We start from the raw sequence: 20,680 nt of genomic DNA, 5'->3' as shown, positions 1-20,680 counted from the left end.
TTAACTGATAAATACCTGTCTGTAATACAGCAAAAACTAAAGGTACAGTGGGAATCAGATTTCACATACTCTAGCACTAGCGTCAACAGATTTGTAATGGGTGCACTCACGGTGAGCTGTCCTGCATGGGTCACTCTGTGTGCTGTCAGCTGAGTGAGCTGAGGAGACCGAAGAGACGCTGGAGCTCCTGACAAAGCCGAAGGCTGCCAGGCGGCCCGCGGGGAGGCGGCTGGAGCTGAAGCCTGGGGGGCGCAGGCCTGACTGGCTCGCTTTGGGGAGCAAAGACCTGGAGGCCGCAGGCTGGGGCTGGGCCGTCGCTGTCATCGCGGGGGCGGGGGGAGGCGCGTGTTGGGTGAATACCTGGTCATCTGTTATAAAAGCACAAGATGGGGTGTCCTTAGCTGAACTGACAGACAATGGAAAACAAAGCAAGTCATTATTCCGTGAATTTCATCTTATCTGATAATTAGCTTCATTTCTGATCCTTTTGTTTGAGCTGCAGCATGTTTGTGCTGAGTGGATGGCACCATAAGTATAGGAAATGTGGGTGTGTGTGTGTTTGAATGACTACTGTAAACTCATTAACCACCACTCACATACCAACAACATAAATGTAAGAGATTAAGCACAGCCATGATGTTTATTTCCCCCTGTGAATCATTCATCATCCTGTGTTGACTAAGCTCTCAATGGGCACAAGGAAGTTGTCTGTGTTATGTCTCCGGCTGCTACAGCAAGCAAATATAATAACCATATACATAACAGCCCGCTAACAGCTGCTTTTGGCTCTGACCATGCTTGCAGACCGGGCTGGAGGCCAGCACTTTCTCTAATGCCAACACTGTTATGACATTCGATACGACACCCACAATTTAGGACATAGGTGATATATCTTTCCAGTACATACATTATGTTTCTAGTTTGCTTGTTTTTATAGTTCATTACATTATCAGTAATTCCTCGTTATTACAGGCGTTACAGTGAGTGAGTGAAAACATCTTTACAGAGGAAGAGAAATAAAAGATGGGGAATCAAAAAGAGAAAGGGAGGATAAAAAAGTAATCATAGCTTCATAGTGGTAGCTTTTGTCAGTGAGCAATGGGGAGAAATCCTCCCTCTTGCTAATCTATGATTTCCAACAGCAAAACAGATGAAATGTGCAGGCATGAACAATCAAGGCTGCACACACACACACACACACACACACACAAACAGTGGGCAAATCCACAGGCCTTGGATAGAGGCACAATTTTGGCTAGCCCAGTCTGCAGTAAAGGGTCTAGATCCTGGGCAGAAGAAGAGCATTATCCCCTGCTGGCTACAGAGATAAGGTAGGCAGCCCTCCTTTCCTCTCCATTTGCCACAGCTGTGTGCTCTAGTGCATGCTAGAGGGTAACTGTCGCATCAGTACGAGAGAGACAGGAGTGGATAGTGAGAGGCAAAATGGGACAAAAAAGAGGGAGCAAAGTCTCCAGTGTAACTCCCCCTCCAGCATCATCAGTGCCTCTTATCGCCACTTTCCTCCTTCCTCAATATCTGCCTCTGTGCCATGCGGTTCTGTTTATTAGATTGGAGCTTGCTCCTCTTGAGTGAGAAGGTCAGGATCATTAAAGATAAATGTCCTCATTTCCCTCCTGCCCCCTAACAGCCCCCCCTTCCATTCATTCCCTCTGATAGACGAGGGAGAGAAGTGAGCCTGACAAATATTCACTTCAGCCTAGATATCATGGTCCAAGGCTCCTGCTAAATGAAAGCACATATTATTCATACCAACCTAAAAGGAAAGAAGAAAGAGAGAGAATTTAAAAGATAACTTGCCCTTCTCACTTCTTTTAGCCCAGCAATAACTTTTTGTTTTTTTTTTCTCTTTCTTCATCCTTTCTCTTGCATTTCTCACTTTCTTATTCCACCTGCAAAATTCACTACCTGATAAAGCAGCTCTCCCAAAGTACAAAAATAGGCCTAAAATTCATGCAAGTGTGAATGTGGGAAATGCATCATAAATCATAAAAGCCTGGGTGTTTTCCTGGGCTTGCAGTTTCTCCCTTTAGCCATACCAAAGATTTGAATAAAAGCATTTTACTTTGCCCTTAGGTCTAAAACACTACCTCCAGTTTCTCAACAACCCCCAAGAAAAGAAAACATAATCATCCAGTGGCTTTCAGTTAAAGAAAGAGTGTCCTAACTTGTGATGAATTATGTAAATATGGCTTAGAAAAGTCAATGGGACAGGCGGCTGGGATGAACACTATAATGACCAACCGATTTTAATTACAGCCCAAGGTGGGTTGTGACAACCTGCACGGATTTCCTCCACAAAGCATTAAATTGCATGTTATTAAATGCGATACTTGAGTGCACTGCAATCTCTGCAGCACTACCGGAGCAAAGCGCAGGGCTTTGCTGCCGTGAGGGAGTATGAGAGCCTGAACATGCAGAAGTTACAGTAGCTTCAACACAAATGTCCTGTCATGTGAGTGGATGATCTTCATTATCATAACAATACAGAGTTTAAAGCCTACACATTAGTATGAGTAGTTACAGTAATTTGACAGCTATACAATAGCTATACAGTGTAATTACTATAATGTGCAAACGCAAGATGGAGAGATTTCGCTTCTCAGAAGGAAAAAAAGCTGTAATTCACAGTGATGATGGGAGCAAAGGAAAAATTAAGTGCTTATTGGCACACTGTTAAAGGTAACAGCTCAGATTCCTCAGGGACGTGAATGAAAAAACAATAACAACAATAAAAATCAATAGGAAGTCCCTCAATCACGTAGCCTATGTACATGAGGACAGACAGTGATAAACACAATGCTGACCAGTGCTGCATACTGTGGTATATTTGAACTGGTGTTTATCCATGCAGTGTACGTAGGGAAGGGTGCAGCAGGGATGAGAGATGATTCCAGCAGGAAAATACTGACGTTACTTAAGCATTAATTGCTTTGCACTTCAAAGCCTCTAGTTCCCAGAGGGCCAAGCAGCACAGAGACACCATACATATGTATTAATAGGGATTATGATAAGAAAGCCTGGCATGTCATAATACTATGTTGATCGATTCTGTATGTGGAGTTTTGAGTTATGTGTGTGTATGCACATGTATATGTCTCTGTATTTTTTTTAAACTGTGTGTCCAGGTTATCGCACTCAAGGAGAGAGCAGATCAATTATGCATGGAAGTGATAAATGCCGTAGCAGAGTGCAGGGCCATGAGCAAATTTCATACTTCAATATTCCAGCGACAGTGGAGCTGTAATGCAAATCTGGCTTCAGCAGTCATAGGTGGTTATCTCGATCATCTGAATTAGAAATTTGCTGCGTGTGAAGAGAGAAAGTGCAAACAAGCTTTTATTTATTTATTTGTTTATTTATTGTATTTGTTGTAAATGGCAGCCTTCTGGAGCAGGAAAAGTCTCCTCAGAGCATCTCTTAAAAGCCCTCCAATCACATCCACCAAAATTAATCTCACAGAGTGCATTTTAATGAGCTGCCTTCATCTCAGGCCAATTTTAGGAAGAAACAGTCCCACAACTACTCGTTGCTGCAAAGGAGAAGAAAGATAAGGTAGCTCCCTAGTGTGCCAAATTGTGGGTTACTGAAATAAAATCTGACATATACTGTAGCTCAGAGCAGACTGCCTCCATCTGGCATTCTTGCTGAAAGGTGAACTGGCTCAAAAATGTGCTGTGGGGGAAATGTTTCATTTACCTGTGTTATCTTGGCTTTTCTGATTAGTCGCTGGGCTGACAGGTTGGACTGGCTGGGTGAAGACCAGTGTTGACTTCTGACCTTGACCAGGTCCTCTGCCCTTAGCTGCTGCACCAGTAGCTGTCCTGACAGCTCCCAGGCCCAAGCGCAGACCTCTGCCAGAGCGCAGGACACTGCCGCTCCCTCCGGCCTGAGCAGCCGTCCGCGGCTGCAGCGTTTCCTCAGCAGAATTGCTTTTAAAACTGGTAGATCTTCCCACCTATAAATGAAAATCATTACATTGGCCAAAAAGATTATTAAATATTTGTACAGTTATATGTATTCCCATTCTAGTAAAAGAAATATTGTATTTAAAGAAAAGGGTCAAACTTAAATATGAGCATTCAACAAACTGTACCATAGTTACTTTTTTGATACATTAATGTGTTTTTCTATAATTTGTAAAACACCTTTAATCTTTCATAGATGTAGTACTGTGTGTCATACTGCATAAAGTCCTTGTTCTCCTTCCTAATGGGATCTTCTGCTGGCATTCACTTACACACTAATCTGTTTACTGATAAAAGTCCTGCAGCCAAGATGTGTTTACTTTTGTGTATTTTGCCTCAGATATTGTGGACACACTTGGAAACAAAGCTTTTGATGCACTCTGCAATCTGATAGCAAACACCATCATTATATTGTCCATCTTTGAATGAGTCCATACAGACTTAAATCTCCTCATTAACAAACATTCAGTATGAACAAAAATAATATGACTCATAATGTCTGATAGATAGTATCTAATAACAAGAATTTCTACATTTTGGTTGCATGACAGCAGTGTGTTACAGATCTGGACTCTGCTGCATGTTTTATATGCTGTGAGAAGAAGTAATAAACAGTCTGATGAAATACAGAACACAGCAAATCTTACAATATTAGTTTGAATAGAAAATGTAACACAGACCTGCAGGGAAACTGAGATTCATAATGTTAAACTGTTAAACAGCATAATTCAAGCGTGAAAGTCATTGCCCTACTGTAAGGGACAAAATGCTAACATACAGTACATGCAGAGTCATGTGAAGTGCTGAGATTTCTCTCGTCCCTGTGGGCTTTGTACTTCAGCATGCATTAACTATTTATTTCCACATGCTGGCGCTTGATGCTGTATGAATATGAATGCCAAATGAAGCTATTTAATCAGAATCAATAAGGAATGATTTTAAAGCAATAATGAGCAGCTTGTGTGAGAGCAGGGATAAAATGCAGAAGATCTGTGATCAATTATACATGGTTTACTGTGCAATAGAAGTTATGGATAGCAGCTAGGGAAATTGATATTCAGACTGATACGCAGTTTGTATTTGTACTTGATGTATATGACACACTGTATATCATACAGTAATTCTCTGCCGCTAATTCATAGACTATTATAATTACATTTTATCTCTGTCCCCTTTTTCACTGTTTGTGTGAATGTATTGTGATTGTGGATAGAAAATCTATTGTTAAATGAGAATGAGCACATTATAAAACTACAACACCGATCAGACTGAAAGTTTAATTCTTTTAACGAGCAGCCACTGAAGCAGTACAAAATACTCACTTCTGACTGTGTCCCGTAGAAGTTGTCTGCTTTGCTGCCCAGTTTCGGCGGTGCTGTATGGCTGTGTGTGTGTGCATGAGGGGTGGCGTGTGTGTGTGCAGGGGGGACAGTGTTTGTGTGTCCAGGGGGCCTGATACTCCTGCTCAGTACACCTGATGGGTAGATGTTTGTCTGCATCTCTTGGCGGTACTTGTCATAGAGCAGATTGGAGGCAATGAGTGCTGGGGCTCCTCTGGTTTCTGCGTCGGGCTTGGAGGGGTCTTTAGTGGTGCCTTTGAAGGAAGCAGGTGCTTGGCCGTGTGTGTACGTTGAGAGCCTGGATGGTAGAGAGGATACCTGATAAGGTCCGTCAGCAGCTTGGGGCTTAAACTGAGGATTCTTTCGGACATAGGTAATGATTTTAGGGCGAACTCCTTTAGGTTTAAGTTTAGGTGATGGGGAGCTGTCTTTGGGGCTGGAGTTGTGGTTGGAGTGGGGGGAGCTCTGCTGGTTGTTAAGAGGCGCTTTGGGGATTCCACTTGTGCTTATATTAGTTTTGACTGGTGCTCTCAAGCAACTGTTGCCATAGCCCTGAGCTGACGTTGTTACAGCAGGGTTGCATCCTGATGAGACGTGTCTAACCACTCCCGAGACATTCCTAGAGACGAGGTACATGGAGGGTTGCCTGCGTGGTGAGCCCTGGGGTGTCCTGAGAGGGGAGTGGGGAGGGGTAGATGACCTGGATTGAACCCCAGTCCTATTGGGACTGGAGCAATTCCGTCTGTATGTGAGCTGAGTCTGGGGTCTCTTCTCTAACGTGGGAGGGTTGGGGGGACTGGAACTGTGCCGAGGGGCTGTAGCTGGCTGTCTTTCCACAGGTGGGGCATCCCCCTGGGCTGCCGGGTTGGGCTGTCTGGGCTGGGAGATTGCACATGTGTTGTACAGGTGGGAGAAATCTGATGGTTCACGTAAAGATGATTTTGTAAACTTTCTGTTTGACCCATTGCTGTATGAATCTGGAGAGTGACTGGGGGAAGCTTGATGTACACTGGGCTCTGCTATGCTCCTTGATCTTCCCATCTCAGTCTGACAGAGGGGTCTGACGAGCTGTTGCCGTCGTGGTGGCAGGACCCTCTCCTCAAATCCAGCCTTCCTCCTTTGGCCCAGCCCCACATCAGCGGACAATCCATTTCTGTGATGGCTTCCTTCCCCTTGTCTCTGATCCTGGCTGCAGAATTGAGAACGGTCATGTGTCTCCTGAGGATGCGACGATGCAGAGTTCTGGTTGGCATCCACAGGGACTGCCCTTCTCTTGGTCTGGGCTGAGGTAGTGTTGTTGGCATTTGGATAAGGGTTAGGGGTCTTGGAGTTGGACAGAGAGATGGGACACTGAGCCTCTCCACTGGTATCCAGAGCACTCGACAAGCTCCCGCTGAGTGAAACTGCTGACAAACTGGAGACAAACACATTTGTCTCAGACTTTGACTCCTTTAGACCTCCCTTCCTCCTCTCCCTGCCTGACCTGCTGTCCCTCTTCTCTATTGAGCCCGTCACACATGTGTCAAGCTCTTCAGTGCTATGACAGGTAATCCTTCTCTGCACCTCTTTGCCCCTCTGTATTCTGCCCTCCACTTTGTTGCTGTCATTGTCATTCCTCCTCACACCGATTGAAACAGAGCTGGCAGTTGAACTGGAGGATATGGACATGGGACCCTCATCTTTTCCATCTCTCACACTTCCTCCATCGTCTTCCTCCTCATTCTCATCCTCCTGATCCCTGTTTCCCAAGAATGTATGTATCTCCTGACACTCCAAAACCTCAAACTCTCTTATCTCAGGCTCCATGCACTGCTGCTCGGAGCCCCAGATCACTAACTTGTCAGGGGATTCACTCTGAGAGACCAAAGGAGGAATGGAACCTGTGCTGTACCCTGTGTCTTCAATCAGTCCTCTTCCTTCTTGATCACCAATCGAAGACAATCGATTGGCATTATCATCCCCGGACTGGGGGAACTGGATCTGGGTTTTGTTTCCAATCTTGTCTCCTCTGTCAACATTGACCCTGAGTCCCTTGAAACCAGTTGGGACGCTCATGTTGGACCAATTCTTTTGACTGATTCACTCAAAGACACCTGCAGGGTGCTGAGGCCATCTGTTGAATTACAAATACTTCCTCCCTCCCTGTCTCTCCTCTTCAGGGTCGGTGTGATGATGGCCCTTCGGTTGAGTAACCCAGGGACAAAATGTCATCTCATGAAATCTTTTTCATGTCAACTCGCTGCTTATCCTTCATTGACTGTGAGTTAACAAAGCTGATAGCTCTTCAGGGAGATGGTGGTCTGTTCAATCTGAAATGAAAGACAACAAAGGAAACTGTAAGAAAGAGAAAGAAATATGCCTGAGATACAACCCATTCTGTTTTCCCCCTCAGAGCCACTTTATCAAGTCTGGTCTGGGTTGCAGCAATTTCTGAAATCAGCTGTGTGTAGCTCACAGTCTTGTATGACTCATATCAATGGATGGCCATTTGAAACAAAACAGAACAGGCTACCCATGAGACAAAAAGACCCTGGATGCATACAGGGAGTGACAGTCTTGGACTGCTATGTTTCTGTTTTAAATGTTTTTTTTTTTTTTTTTTTTACAAACAACTGCTGATTCAAAACATTTTACAGTAAGTAATGTTAAACGTAAAATGTGATGTAATAGGTGGCTAAATACACTCAGGATTAACACTATTCGTATTGTAACCTGCTGGAGTAGTACAACATTAATAATAGGAATGTAATTATGAAATGATGATGGATGTTCACTGTAGGGTAGAAAGAAAAGAGATAAGTGAAAAGAGAAAAGAATAGTTCAGAGTACAGGCTGTTTCCATGTAAGTGAAGGAATCACCATGGGGATGGCTGATGAAGAAAGGGAAGGGTGTGAAGTGTCTTGTAATGAGCTTTTTTCCTCTAGAGACACTGGAAAATAGAGTGCAAGTGTGTCCCTAAAAGGAAAAATGGGAGTGTTGTTATACGTGAGGAACAGGAACACCAGCTCCGGAGAGATAAATCCATACTGTATGTCTCATCACAACAGGAGGGATAACAGTCCTCTCTGACATGCCACATGGCTGATTGAGCCAATGCCACAATGTGATAATGCATAACAGCATATCCTTCTCATTTAAAAGCAGCATTCTGCAGAGCGTACAGAAAACTAAGATTCAAATTATGTCGCTCTAAGTAAATGACACTGTTTCAAAGTATCCAACTGTATGTGGAGCCGCTGACACATGTACAGACAATAGATGAACAGATGGTTGGGAGGGCAAATGTCTGAGAGGTTTTGTCACACCATGTCATTGCAGGTTGCGGGGCAGTTTAATCGCAGCAGAATGAAACAAAACACACAAACCAGCAAACAACCACTTAACTTTAGCAACTCTGACAACATGAAATGACTCTTATCATATTTTTGCTTGCAGATGAAAGACTCCCTGGTGTCTCTTTACATTTCAATCTCTCTGTAATTATGTAAGAACTCTATGAGGAATTCTCCTTCTGTCTTGAACCAGAGGCATTAAAACCACAGATTATTAATGGCTTCACTTTCATTTGCCCACTAAGAAGAGTACTGTTTGTTTACTTATTTGTACCATACAGCCTATTTCCTTCATCATACACAAAACTGAAGTTACATTTCAATCATGTTCTATCAGAACTGTCAGGTAAATGTTACATCTGTCAGTGTAAGCAGTGAATATTGTAGAACGAGATGGTCATTATATAATCAAATATGTGTCTTCAAACCATCACACTGAATATTTGAATAGTTTCCACAGTTCAAATAGTACTCCCACCCTCTAATTATACAGTATGTGCAGCAGGGGAATCTGTTCTCATTAGCAGGTGCCTTCTCCATGTGTCCTGTGGCAGTGATATCACTGAACTCAGAGAAGTACTAAGACGGCAGCTCCCACCGCCTGTGGCACATCTGATACTGCCTCACTGCTGGTGTAGAGCCACATTTTGTCCAAACACATTGGGAGGGGAAACATTCAAGGATATGATTTGTGTTCCTGAAAGTCATCCTAAAAATTATTTGGAGATATTATCATAGCTTCCTGAAGAGTCTGTTAAAAGAACATACACCTTTGAGAACTCTTTGAGCTGACTGTATTTTAAAAAAATATTATATTTAAGCACTTCAATTATGAAAAACAAATATCAAAAGTTTTATCATATATTCAGATACTCATCATAATAAACATTTCTTTACTAGAAGATTCAGTTTGGGATCAAGTATTGTTGAGCGACAGAGGGAAAATCCATTATGCTAGACAAACAGACAATCGACATGTAGAATAATCCCTGCATTGTCTGCAGCACAGTGTCTGTGTGCACTGCTAATATTTACCCTTAACTGGCGCAGACAATCAAATAATTAGCTAATTATAAAACACACAGACAAATTTCAAAGAGGTTGGGAAGGAGAAGGATGGGAAGGGGAGAGAAAGAGTCAGAGAGTGCGTATCAGAGAGCGAAAGAATTCTCTGGGAGGACATGATGGCAGATCGATTACAGCACTGATGTAGCACTGGAGCTTGTGCTGATGGCAGCAGTCTTGGGAGGCTGAGCGCTAAGCTTGGTCACAGTGGCTGAACCAGAATAAGCTGCACATCACCTCACAGCAAGGCAGACAAAACCAATCTGGCAAAACACTAAACATGGTGCAACAGAGAGAGAAAGAACCTTTCTGACTGTGTAAGTAAAAAGACTTGCTGTGATGATAAAAAGCATAAAAATGAGGTGTACCTTGCTTCAGGAGGCATGTAGCATGTATGTGGAAAAAAACCTTGACAGGAATTCCCGTCTATTGTACTGCCTTATGGTGGCGTAATATGATTTCATGGGATTATGTTTGAATAGCATGCCACTTTCAGGACATTTTGTGTGTCATATCTATTAATTTTAAACTTACTGTGTGTCATTTAACACCATTTTGGTTAGGGTTAGTGATAGGGTTATAGGGAGGGTTAAAGGTTAGGAGGTAGATAGAAATAAGTAATAACATGCAAAATGACTTAAGGAATTAAGTGTTAACCATTCACCACCAGATGATATGTTTTAGCATTAAAATGTTTAAAAGTGGACTTTTTATGACAGACTTCAGAGCATACTAGAAAGGACAGCCCCAGTATTATTCCTGCATTTATGCATGTTGAGGTGATCTGGGCTGGAATATGTAGTGAGGATAGGCTTTGTTTTAGCTGATGGTGCGATCCACTAGTAGAGGTTACTACTCTGTCTGAACCACTCTGGGGAAACAGCAAGAGGCAAAAACCTGGGGTAAAAACTGAACAGTCCTGCCTCTGTTGTCATGGCAATGCCACATGCCTGGGAAATGGAGAACACACGCTTTAACCCCTGCATCTTCCATCAGGGTAAAAAGGTCAGCGTTAGAAAGACAGAGGGTAGTTCTGAAGGTCAGTTTGATGCTTTTATGCTCACAGCTCACACATTCACTCTGCTGTGCATCACTATCACATGTGAGTTCACACTCATGCACAACCATGGAGAAAGACAAATATGGCGAACCGGCATACACAATGCACACAAAATACACACAGCACTAGAAATAGCTGAGTGAAAAAGCCAAGTGTTCTTTTTTCACTAGATACATACTTCTCATCCAGGGGCAATCACATCCCTGCAAGTGGGCAGACAGACACATCCCTGAAATGATGAGAGCTTGAGGTGGGATGAGACAATATCTCAGCAGTGATCAATTTCAGTCAAGGACTAGAATTTGTGGTTTTCACTGGGCTCCTAACTTAGCAGGCGCTGCATTTAACCACAGAAAGCTCCCCTAAGAATGTGGGAAATGATGAGCTGAGAACAAGGCAGGATGAGGGACTCACTGAAAACAGAGGGAAAAATGAAAAAAACCTAAGTGGAGTATGTGAACAGGAATCAGTCTGTGTGGGTGAAAGACTGAGACACACACATTGTGGGAGAAATGAGACATGCAGATGGCTGAGGAAAGGAAGGGGTTTGTCGCAGGGGGGCTATTGCTTTCTAATTAGGCTGATGGAAGGGAATACATCAACTAACCCCTATAGTACAAACTATAGAGCTATAGAGGTTTATGAAGTGACTTTGATGTAAGGCTAAGAGCGCAGATTGCAGAATACTGAATATCCTTTACCACATATAATGCTTAAGAGTACTAAATTGCTCCCTTTGAGGAAACTGGGAACATATATTTCCATTTTATAAATATCTGTTCAGCAGGTAGTAAACATCATGACAGCAGTAAGTCTACAATCTATCTAAGCAGTTTCCTTGTAAGGGACTGTATGAAAATTATTAGGCGAAAGGATGGAGTCAAAGAAAAGGGAGGGTTTGCATTGCAGCAGGGTAGTTTAAGTTTGTCTCATTCCAGATTCCTTCTTCCTTATATGATATTTTAAAATGTATGAAAAATCAAATAGTTACATCAGAAAGATGGCTTTTGTTTTGCTATTTAATGCTGTGCTTCTCGAACCCTCTGCCTTGGAGGATATGTCCCTACACTCCCAGTCATGCGACTCAGGCATCATGTAATTCATCTGAGAAACAGTCCAGCATCTAAGGCTATAGCATTGTCTCATCTAATGCATATGTATTTTCAATAAACATGCTATACGTACGTTTTTGCTTTTGCTACATGGCCAACATTAACACCAAGAGCACTAGCACCAGTTAGCATTGTGGAAATATTCAACATTTTGTTATATTTGCCAGGTGTACAGTATTTTGACATGCATTTTTTTCTAAGTTGGTGGATGGCCCAAAGAAAATATTTATAATGCAGGTCTTGCTTTTAACAAAATGAAATATCAAATGAAATAAAGAGATTCAACCTCCCCTCACCACTGCAATAAATTTGGTATAGTCCCTTAGGTTTTCATGATGGGAGAATCAAAATATGAGAGGGGTTCACAGTTCACAGGGGGATTGTGAATCTTGTTTTCATTCAGTGGATCAAAATTAAGTGCTGCACAGAATTTTACAAAAAAAAAAAAAAAAAAAAAAAAAAAAAAAAAAAAAAAATATATATATATATATATATATATATATATATATATATATATATATATTATATATATATATATATATATATATATATATATATATATATATATAAATATCATCACAAATACTTTTTCTTTTCAGAGCCTGATAGGAGGTGTTTGCTTGTTGCTTTGCATTTTCAGAAACATAAGTACATGTTTGACAACACAAAGACACTCACCTACCCAGACACACACATCAACAAATGCACACACGCCTTCTCCCAGTGTCTTTGTTGTTGATCCAGCAGCACATGTGGCTGTTACAGAAGCCATTTGTCTTTGGCACTTTGGCTTTATTCCTCTCCTCCCCCACTAGAGAGCAGACAGGTTTTATAGCTCTGTATTCCCAGGGGAACCCCCAACAACACACACACACACACACACACACACACACACACACACACACACACACACACACACACACACACACACACACACACCTTCCCCCGTCCCATCTCTCTCTCATCCATATATACACACACATACTTCTGCATAGATGTGAATTCCAGCACAAAAGGAATGGTGGCAACGCAAATGGACAGAGCGTGTGCATAACCATAATTTATGTTTCCTGAGTGTTACCATATAACATAATTAGATTCAGTGCAGGATTTACGTTAAAATGAAACGTAGCAGTTATCCTTAAAGATGAAATTCCACTCCTCTAATTCAGTACGAGCTGTGTCTTTGCATGCATGTAATTAATCTCTTCTGACACCATCCTTGCGTGTCCTTGTACACTTTCCCAAGGCTAAATTGTGGCTGAAATGTGTGTGTGCGTGCGCAAGTGTTTGAGTGTGAACTTGTGAACATCTACTCTCTGCAGACGTGTGTGAATATGTGAATACATTTAAGGCTTTCGCACATTCAAAAATAAACTGGCAAATGCTGCACACGCAAAACAATCGTCCTCTTGTCCATTTGGGGTAAAAGAAAAAGTATTCCTCTCTCCTTGTATGTCTTGTTCACATACAATGATCCAACAGGATAAAGCTTAGTGAGAAAGTCTATTCAGAAATAAGCTAAGCTTTTAGTCATCCATCCCTTCTCCTCCCATCTCTGTCAGCAACACAGCACAGACAGAAATAGCAGTGAAATAAGCTAAACGCTCCAGGAGACACAATAGACACCCTGTAGACAGAATTTCACAAGCGATGATTCACTAAACTGTGCCCAAGTGCTTTTTAGTGTGAACCAAGCACTAACTCACTACAGACAGCGAAGGGGATTGGCATCACACAGCACAGTGAAGGAGCACAAGGAAATATCCAGAAATAGTATCCTCCAGCTGCTTGATTGTTGTTTTGCACTGATTTTCTGTATTGATCAAAAAATAACAACAGAGCAGCTCCTTGTCAACAATCTCTGCTTCTCTGAATGCTGCAGCAATTTTATTCAGTTAAGCTCTGTCCCTTCGGTGATTCCCATCTGTTTCATCCCCCTTTTTTTTTTTTAAAGAAAATCTCTCGTCCTCTTCTCCCTCTCTCCATTCCCTCTATCACTGTAATAATACAGAGTTAATGAGGACAGGGTGAGGTGATCAATCCCATTTTCATCCTCATAGACGACACATCAGCAGACTACATCTGCCCAAATAATCTCCCTCTCCCCCTCTTTCTCACTTCACTCCTGCATTCACAGTCTGATGCCTTTTTGTACCCCAGGGGGAAGTCACTCTATATCGCAGGGGGAACTGTAACAGGATTTCTGCAGGATCTTGGGTCAGAGTGGGTGGTCATACCTAACTGAATAAAGAGAATGAGAAAATCAGATCATCTGTAATAAAAGCTGATTTACTTCCTCACCGTGAGCAGGCAGGCAGTGATTGCTACCTGTGATGAAATCGTCACAAAATCGCAATATGCCAGTAATAGGATTTATTAGTCGCAGCAAAGCGAAATGAAAAATGGCCAAACACAAGCACACATTCACATCCATCCATCAACACATGTTCACGTATGAGGTTTGTCTCTTTTGTCAGCTGAAATGACTAAAACAGGGAAAGTGGATGATCACAAAAACATCCACAGCTAAAGGTGGCACCCTCCAAACCAAACGCCAGCTCCAACCACGCGCTTACACACACATGCAAAGAAACATACCTATAGACCACCTATACGCACAACTACACACACACTTGGACAGTGACTGCAGCAGGAGCAGAGACAAAGAGACAGCTTGTCACAGGAGGAAAATGTGACTAAATAGAGATCTGTTGCACAAAAACACACTTAGTGATGAAATTTACCATCTCCGTAATTGTGTTTCTTTTTTAGTGCTTTTTTTTTTTTTTTTTTTTCCGGCTAGTACAGAGACTGAATCACCACTAAATCAGACATGGTCCTGCTTCACTGTCTGGTTTTGCTGTGCTGTGCAGCCTGTGAGGATGGATTGTAGCGGAGATGGATGAAGGAAAGACAAATGTGCAGAAAATGAAAATAGAAATGACACAAGAATCAGATAAGTTGGGAACAAAAAGCTAAGAGGAACTGGTAGGGAGATTAGCATGATTAGAAACAAAGTGACGACTACAGTCTGGGGAGAGAATTAGGGGCTGGGAGAAGGCATGAGATTGTTTATTGGTTCGTTCTGCCCTGCAGTTAAAACACAGACAACATAGATCCAGACAGGGGTGGCATGGAGGAGAGAGGAGAGAAAAGGCTGTCTGTCCACGCTGGTTTGCCTGGTAGCACTGCATTGTTATTAGCAAAGCCCCTCCGCCCACTACCCTCACTCTTGTCGCAGAGAAAAATGTTAACTCTTGCATGGCTGGTGGGCGAAACTGTATGAGGGGACAAAGAGGAGAGGAGGAGAGAGCAGTTCACTTATAATGCAAAGCTGTTGCAGACAAAAGACGGCAACGGTGACGGAATTCTCAGTGGGACCGTAAGGAAGTTGCCACATGCTCGCAACACAAACACACACAGCCGCACAGAGTCAGACATAAAGCTGGCAAAGGTGAGGGAGCCCAGACAAAGAGGAGCTGAGCGCAACTTAGATTGGCTGAGTCACTTTCTGTTTATTTTTAGGAAAATATGATAATAGAAGCAAATGATGCTGTGGAGAGCAAAGAGGGGGTGGAACGGAATTCTAGTTTTATATCGTAATGTGTAAGTGTGTGTATGCATGTGTAATGTGCAAGTGGCAAACCCCAGGGGTGTGGGGGAGGGAGGACTGGCAAAGGATCAGTGAGAGGTGAGCAAAGAATAGAGGGGGGGGGGGGGGGTGAAAAAAAAATTGGTAATGACTTGCACAGGCTGTAAAAATGACTGTTTTCATACACTGGGTAAAGGAGGCACATGATGGGGCAAAGAAACTCCTTTGGGAAATTAAAGAGGAATGCAGCTCAGTTGCTGCTGCTGCTGACATTTAAGTTTATTCTTGGAAACATGAACAAGCCTAAAAAAGAATATAGATATATACAGAATGGAGATGTTCCATGAAAAATGAATGATGTAGACTCACTGAACGTTTCTGTGGCTTTATACAGTCAAGTTGACAACAGCTCTTACAGCTCTGTCCTCATAAATACACTGCTGCTCACACTTGCTTGGCTCAAGCTCATTCATGGAGTTGCATTCATTTTCTTAATAGAGGCTGTATCTTGCTGACTTTATAATTAAAATGACCTGGTACACAAAATACATTTAAAAACATATAAATCTGTAGCACTTCCCTTAAACTGACGGCAGAAATACAGCACATGGACACATAAACACATGCACTCAAGTGCAAAAGGTCTTTCATATTGATGCCCCCCTCAGGACAGGGAAGTTTGAGTGTGTGTGTGTGTGATCAGTGGAGGCGTGCCTTTCCCTTCACCCTCTGATGTCCTGCCTGTGACTGCAGGGGAGGAGCCACAACAAGCTCATTGCCACCTTCCAGACAAAGGCAGTGGTGAATTTGAGAGCGTGTGTTTGCATGTGTGTTGACACTTCATTCACACCGAATTCACATAAACACGCACACGTGCACAACCTCGCACTGAACAGAGCAGAGCCTCGTAATTGTTTAATTGAGAGTGATCACAACAATCATTAGTAAATGACTATTGTTGGAATAACCTCCTCTTTCTGTCACTCTCTCTTCAATGTTCACATACACACTTATGCACAACATGAAAACCACCACACTGTATCTATTAACAAAACACTTTCGTCCAAACAAAAGTGAAAAAAGAATTTAAAAAAAACTTGCAAATACTTAAGAGAGGCATACTGACATACTTTTCCTTCCCTCGCTCCCTCACTTCACTTATCATCTCTATTTTCTCCCTCCCTCATCCTCCTCCTTCTCCTCCGCTCCGTCCTATAAAATGACCTTGAAGGTCTTACCGGTGTGCTACACTCATGGGCTTTGTGACAAACTGTCTTACTGGCAGAAACACACATGCACATACACAAGCACCTGAGCCTGAGCGCTTAAACAAAACACACACACACACACACTAACACATGCACACTGCTGCGAGTGGTTTTCCTGGCAGAGATCTGCTGAATTGATCGGTGTTCAGACATTGCAGAGGTCAGATGTAATGAATCAATCACACATGCATCAGCATCTAGAACAGCAGCTACAGCAGCTACAGCAGACAGCGTACAGTTACAAGCCAAGGCCACAGGCTCTGCTGCCCTGCTTTGATGCAGTGTCAACCACCACATTAACATGGCTGGGAGGGATTGGCAAGATTTAGCTGAAGATGGACTGCAATATCCATAGATGTGGGAAGTCTGTGATGTTGGGATCGATAGTGGCAGCACACAACTCCAATAAACACTTAAAACCACACTTCCCACACATCTAATATGTACAGCATATCAGGGTAGAGTCCTATCGCAGTGCCACCAGATACTGAATGATGTAAACTCTGACAGTTACAGAGCTGAAAATATTAGAAAGAAATACAGTAATTTCGTCAGTAAACAGAGAAACTGGCACACACTGACAACGACAGAAAAACTGCGCTAACCAAAGTCTCAAGGACAACTTGGTCATCAGACACCAATCAGTCAGGACAAGAGACAGCTGAGTGTGAAAGACGTGGCCTCAGTCTGCTCACCTTTATTTGATCCATCCTTTCCTGTTGTCCCTCTCCCGTCTCTGTTCTAAGTGGCCTAAAGGTGACAGCGAGGACATGAGAATTGTCGCTATAATAACTAAAGCACATAAAAATACTACTAATAAGCTCTCAGGCTTTTCACAGATGTAACAGATAAAGAGGAAGTGAGGTTTCATTCATGCCATGAAACAGACAGAATTAGAGCTGAAGCATTTTACAAAATGAAAACACTACCTGCAGGAGATCTTGAAAAAGGTTTCCCTAAAGGTTTGATTAGCCCTGGATCAAAGCACATATATATTTTTTTCAACTTCACAGTCTTCATGCATTGCTCATACTCTTTCAAAAACCACTTTCTATCTGGATCAGTACAATAGCACTACCAAAACAGGTTCTGGTATTTATTTTTGTGGCATTTTTTAAAGGGAAATTTGTTAAGGATGAGGATGGAATATTTTGCACAAGGTTAAAAAAAAGAAAAAAGAAAACCTTCTCACAAAATAAATTCATACTCGTCCCAACCTCTCCTCATCTCCTTGTCAGCTCTCAGTACAGTGGATCATAACTGGAGTCAGGTCTAAAGCCTAATGATCTATACCTGATCATTAGCATCACCCACAGAGACTTGACCTGCTCCATCCATCACACCAACCTGCTCTTCCCTGTCTGACCTCTCTCTCTCTCTCTAGCCCAGCTATGCGCTCTCCTCTCCCCCAGTCTCCTGTTCCACTTACAGTCCGATCTGCGCGGGTCAAGTTCCATATTATATTTTAGTTTCCTTCTGCAGAAACAAGCGGTGAAATGTGCAGCACTCCCTTACAAATTGCGCCGCAAATATAAGTGAATACAACTCGACGAGATACATATTTAGCTGAGAATGCTTAGCGAACCGAGTCAACAGCGAGACCCAGATTCTATGAGCGAAATACGTGCGACACTTCTTCAAGAAACCGATGCTGGCCTCCGAGGCATCGTTTCAGAAGACACAAAATAAAATAAAATAATAAAAAAAAAAAGTAAATAAAAAAAAAATACCCGCAGGGTGTTTTCACTAAGTGCGACTTACCTTCAGGTTTTTTTCTCTGGTGTTGATTCACTGAAGAATGTCGGTCAAACGCAGGAGTTGCGAAACAAAACACATGCGTGTCTTTCCACTCCCTCCTCTCTCTCTCTCTCTCTCTCTTTCTCTCTCTCTGAGTGGCAGAACCGGTTGAAGGAGGGAGAGAGAGAGAGATGCTGCGGACAGGAGGAGGAGGAGAGGGAGGAGCGGTGCTGATGTTGCAGCCGACACCTAACAGAGCATCCTTATGCTCAGGCGCCCGGGTATTTTCTCTTTCAACACGTTTGCGCTCTCTGCTGGATCACAAGAGAAGTGTGATGAAAAGTGTGTCCGCGCCATAAAAATCACTATCAACAGCAACCGGACGGGAGTTTTGAAAAGCTCATTTTATTTACAGGAGTTATGCGTGAAACATACAGACTTTAACAGAAAGAGAAGCAGACAAGGAGACAAGCAAAAACAATATAGGAAATCTTAACGTACAGGAGTAAATGCCTAGTATTTAGTTAGCATGTTGACACTGGTACTAAAGTTTCCATGTGTAGGATTTTTGTGTGCTTGGGCATAAGTTCTTGTTTGAAGAAAAAAAAAAATCCATGAGTTGCTTTGAGCTCTTGGTATCCCTGGGTCCTGATATGACCAGCAGATGGCGCCAAAAGAAAGAAAGCTGCCCCTCTCCCTCAAAACACACACACACACACCGACTTTCAGTGTGAAATGTATTTAGAAAAAATGCAATGTATCATTAGACACCGTCACATGTCAGACAGTTGTCTGTTAACATTTTAACAGAGACCTAGAAGCCATTTTATGCGGGCCTCTTAATAGGCTAGGGGTGCATGACTGAAGTTATATGTAGAATGCACCTTAACGAAAAATGAAACAAAATAAAACAAAACAAAACTCAAGGTCCACTTACTGACTTTTTTGCACCTTTCATTTCATGGTCTTCCTGAGCAGACAGAGTTTGTGCTGTTGTCATGGAGACAGGTTTCATCACCTCGCCTACAGTAAGCATGGATGTAAGTAGTGATACTCTGACAGCTGAGTAAACTCCCTCTGCTGAAGAAGGCTTTGAGATGTGATTGAATGCTCAATAAAAAGCTGAGTTTTTGCAAGGCCATGAACGAACTTTCATGCTCTCCACAAAGCACATTTGTCAACATGACAATTACAAAGTCCTGATTTTAAAAAGTCCTGTGCGTGAATGCAGCAAGGGGAAGATAATGCTCCTCTTCCTCAACACAATGTTGAGTAAGGGGAAAACTGAACCACAGAGATGAATAACAAAATGAGAGACAACTGACGATGAGTGATTCACTGAAATGACCCCAACATAGCAGACTGTTTTTGTGCTTTCTTAACAAAACTTTCACAATTTTAAACACGCTGGATGCCATCCATAATTGAGCAAAAAGGGGCGAAGAAAAGAAAAAAAAGAAAGAGTCTGAGAAAGTGATGTAATCACAGCAAAATGACACAAATATCAACACTGGTAATGGATTTGTAACATCAAAAGCCCAGTAATGTGAAAGGGCACAGCTAAGGTCAGTAGAAATTTAAAGCAGCATCAAAGGAGAAGGAAGAAAAGCTCCATCTCTCATCTATTTATATAAGTATATATACATAGTATCTGTTTCTGAAGTAAACTCTAAGGTTTGGCACGACATATAGGAACAAGTACTGATTCTCCCAGAGGATGCACATGAATCCCTTTGTATTGATTCAACAAAACAATTAAATATAAATGTCATATAGGAAAAAAATAAGTACCACTATGGATATTCACATTTAAGGAATTGTTATATTGTAACAAGTTGTACTGTTATGTCATACTGTAAATAATTGATGATTTCTTTGAAACAGTATTCATGTGTATTAACAATTTGTGTTACCGCATCTTTTTGACATTAAGGAAGAAGAGTTAGTTATTTATGGGTAATTAATTTAATACCTGTAGTAGTAATGTGAGTAATGTGAGGTAAGCCCACTTTGACCCCAAAGCACTTGTTTCTCCCACAGCTGCACTGTTTTGTTAATAAGGCCTTACTGGTTAGGTCAGCTACAGGACAAAAGAAGGTGAGGGCAGTTATTTTGCCAACCCTGAGCGTTTCAAGTTGCACTGATCATGTAAACAAAATATAGGGAACATAATGTCAAACACAA

At 42.2% G+C, this 20,680-nt stretch overlaps 1 protein-coding gene across 3 annotated transcripts in view; it reads right to left on the bottom strand.

The window, feature by feature from the left end:
* mtus2a (microtubule associated tumor suppressor candidate 2a) overlaps positions 1-18,829 on the bottom strand; it is a 43,297-nt gene extending 24,468 nt beyond the window's left edge. For 2 of the 3 annotated variants that reach the window (XM_018691281.2, XM_018691283.2), the window contains exons 1-4: positions 18,521-18,829; positions 5,309-7,635; positions 3,718-3,976; positions 111-368 (exon numbers count right to left, since the gene is read on the bottom strand). In XM_018691281.2, coding sequence (XP_018546797.1) covers positions 111-368; positions 3,718-3,976; positions 5,309-7,381 — 2,590 coding nt within the window. In that variant the 5' untranslated portion in view covers positions 7,382-7,635; positions 18,521-18,829. Of the gene's footprint in view, positions 1-110; positions 369-3,717; positions 3,977-5,308; positions 7,636-17,454; positions 17,510-18,520 lie in introns of all 3 variants that reach the window. The other variant, XM_051078608.1, reaches the window with a different exon arrangement.
* Between the last annotated feature and the right edge of the window lie 1,851 nt (positions 18,830-20,680).

This window comes from Lates calcarifer, linkage group LG20 (assembly GCF_001640805.2).
Source record: "Lates calcarifer isolate ASB-BC8 linkage group LG20, TLL_Latcal_v3, whole genome shotgun sequence".
NCBI lineage: Eukaryota > Metazoa > Chordata > Actinopteri > Centropomidae > Lates > Lates calcarifer.
This window is presented reverse-complemented; position numbering and strand designations above follow the sequence as displayed.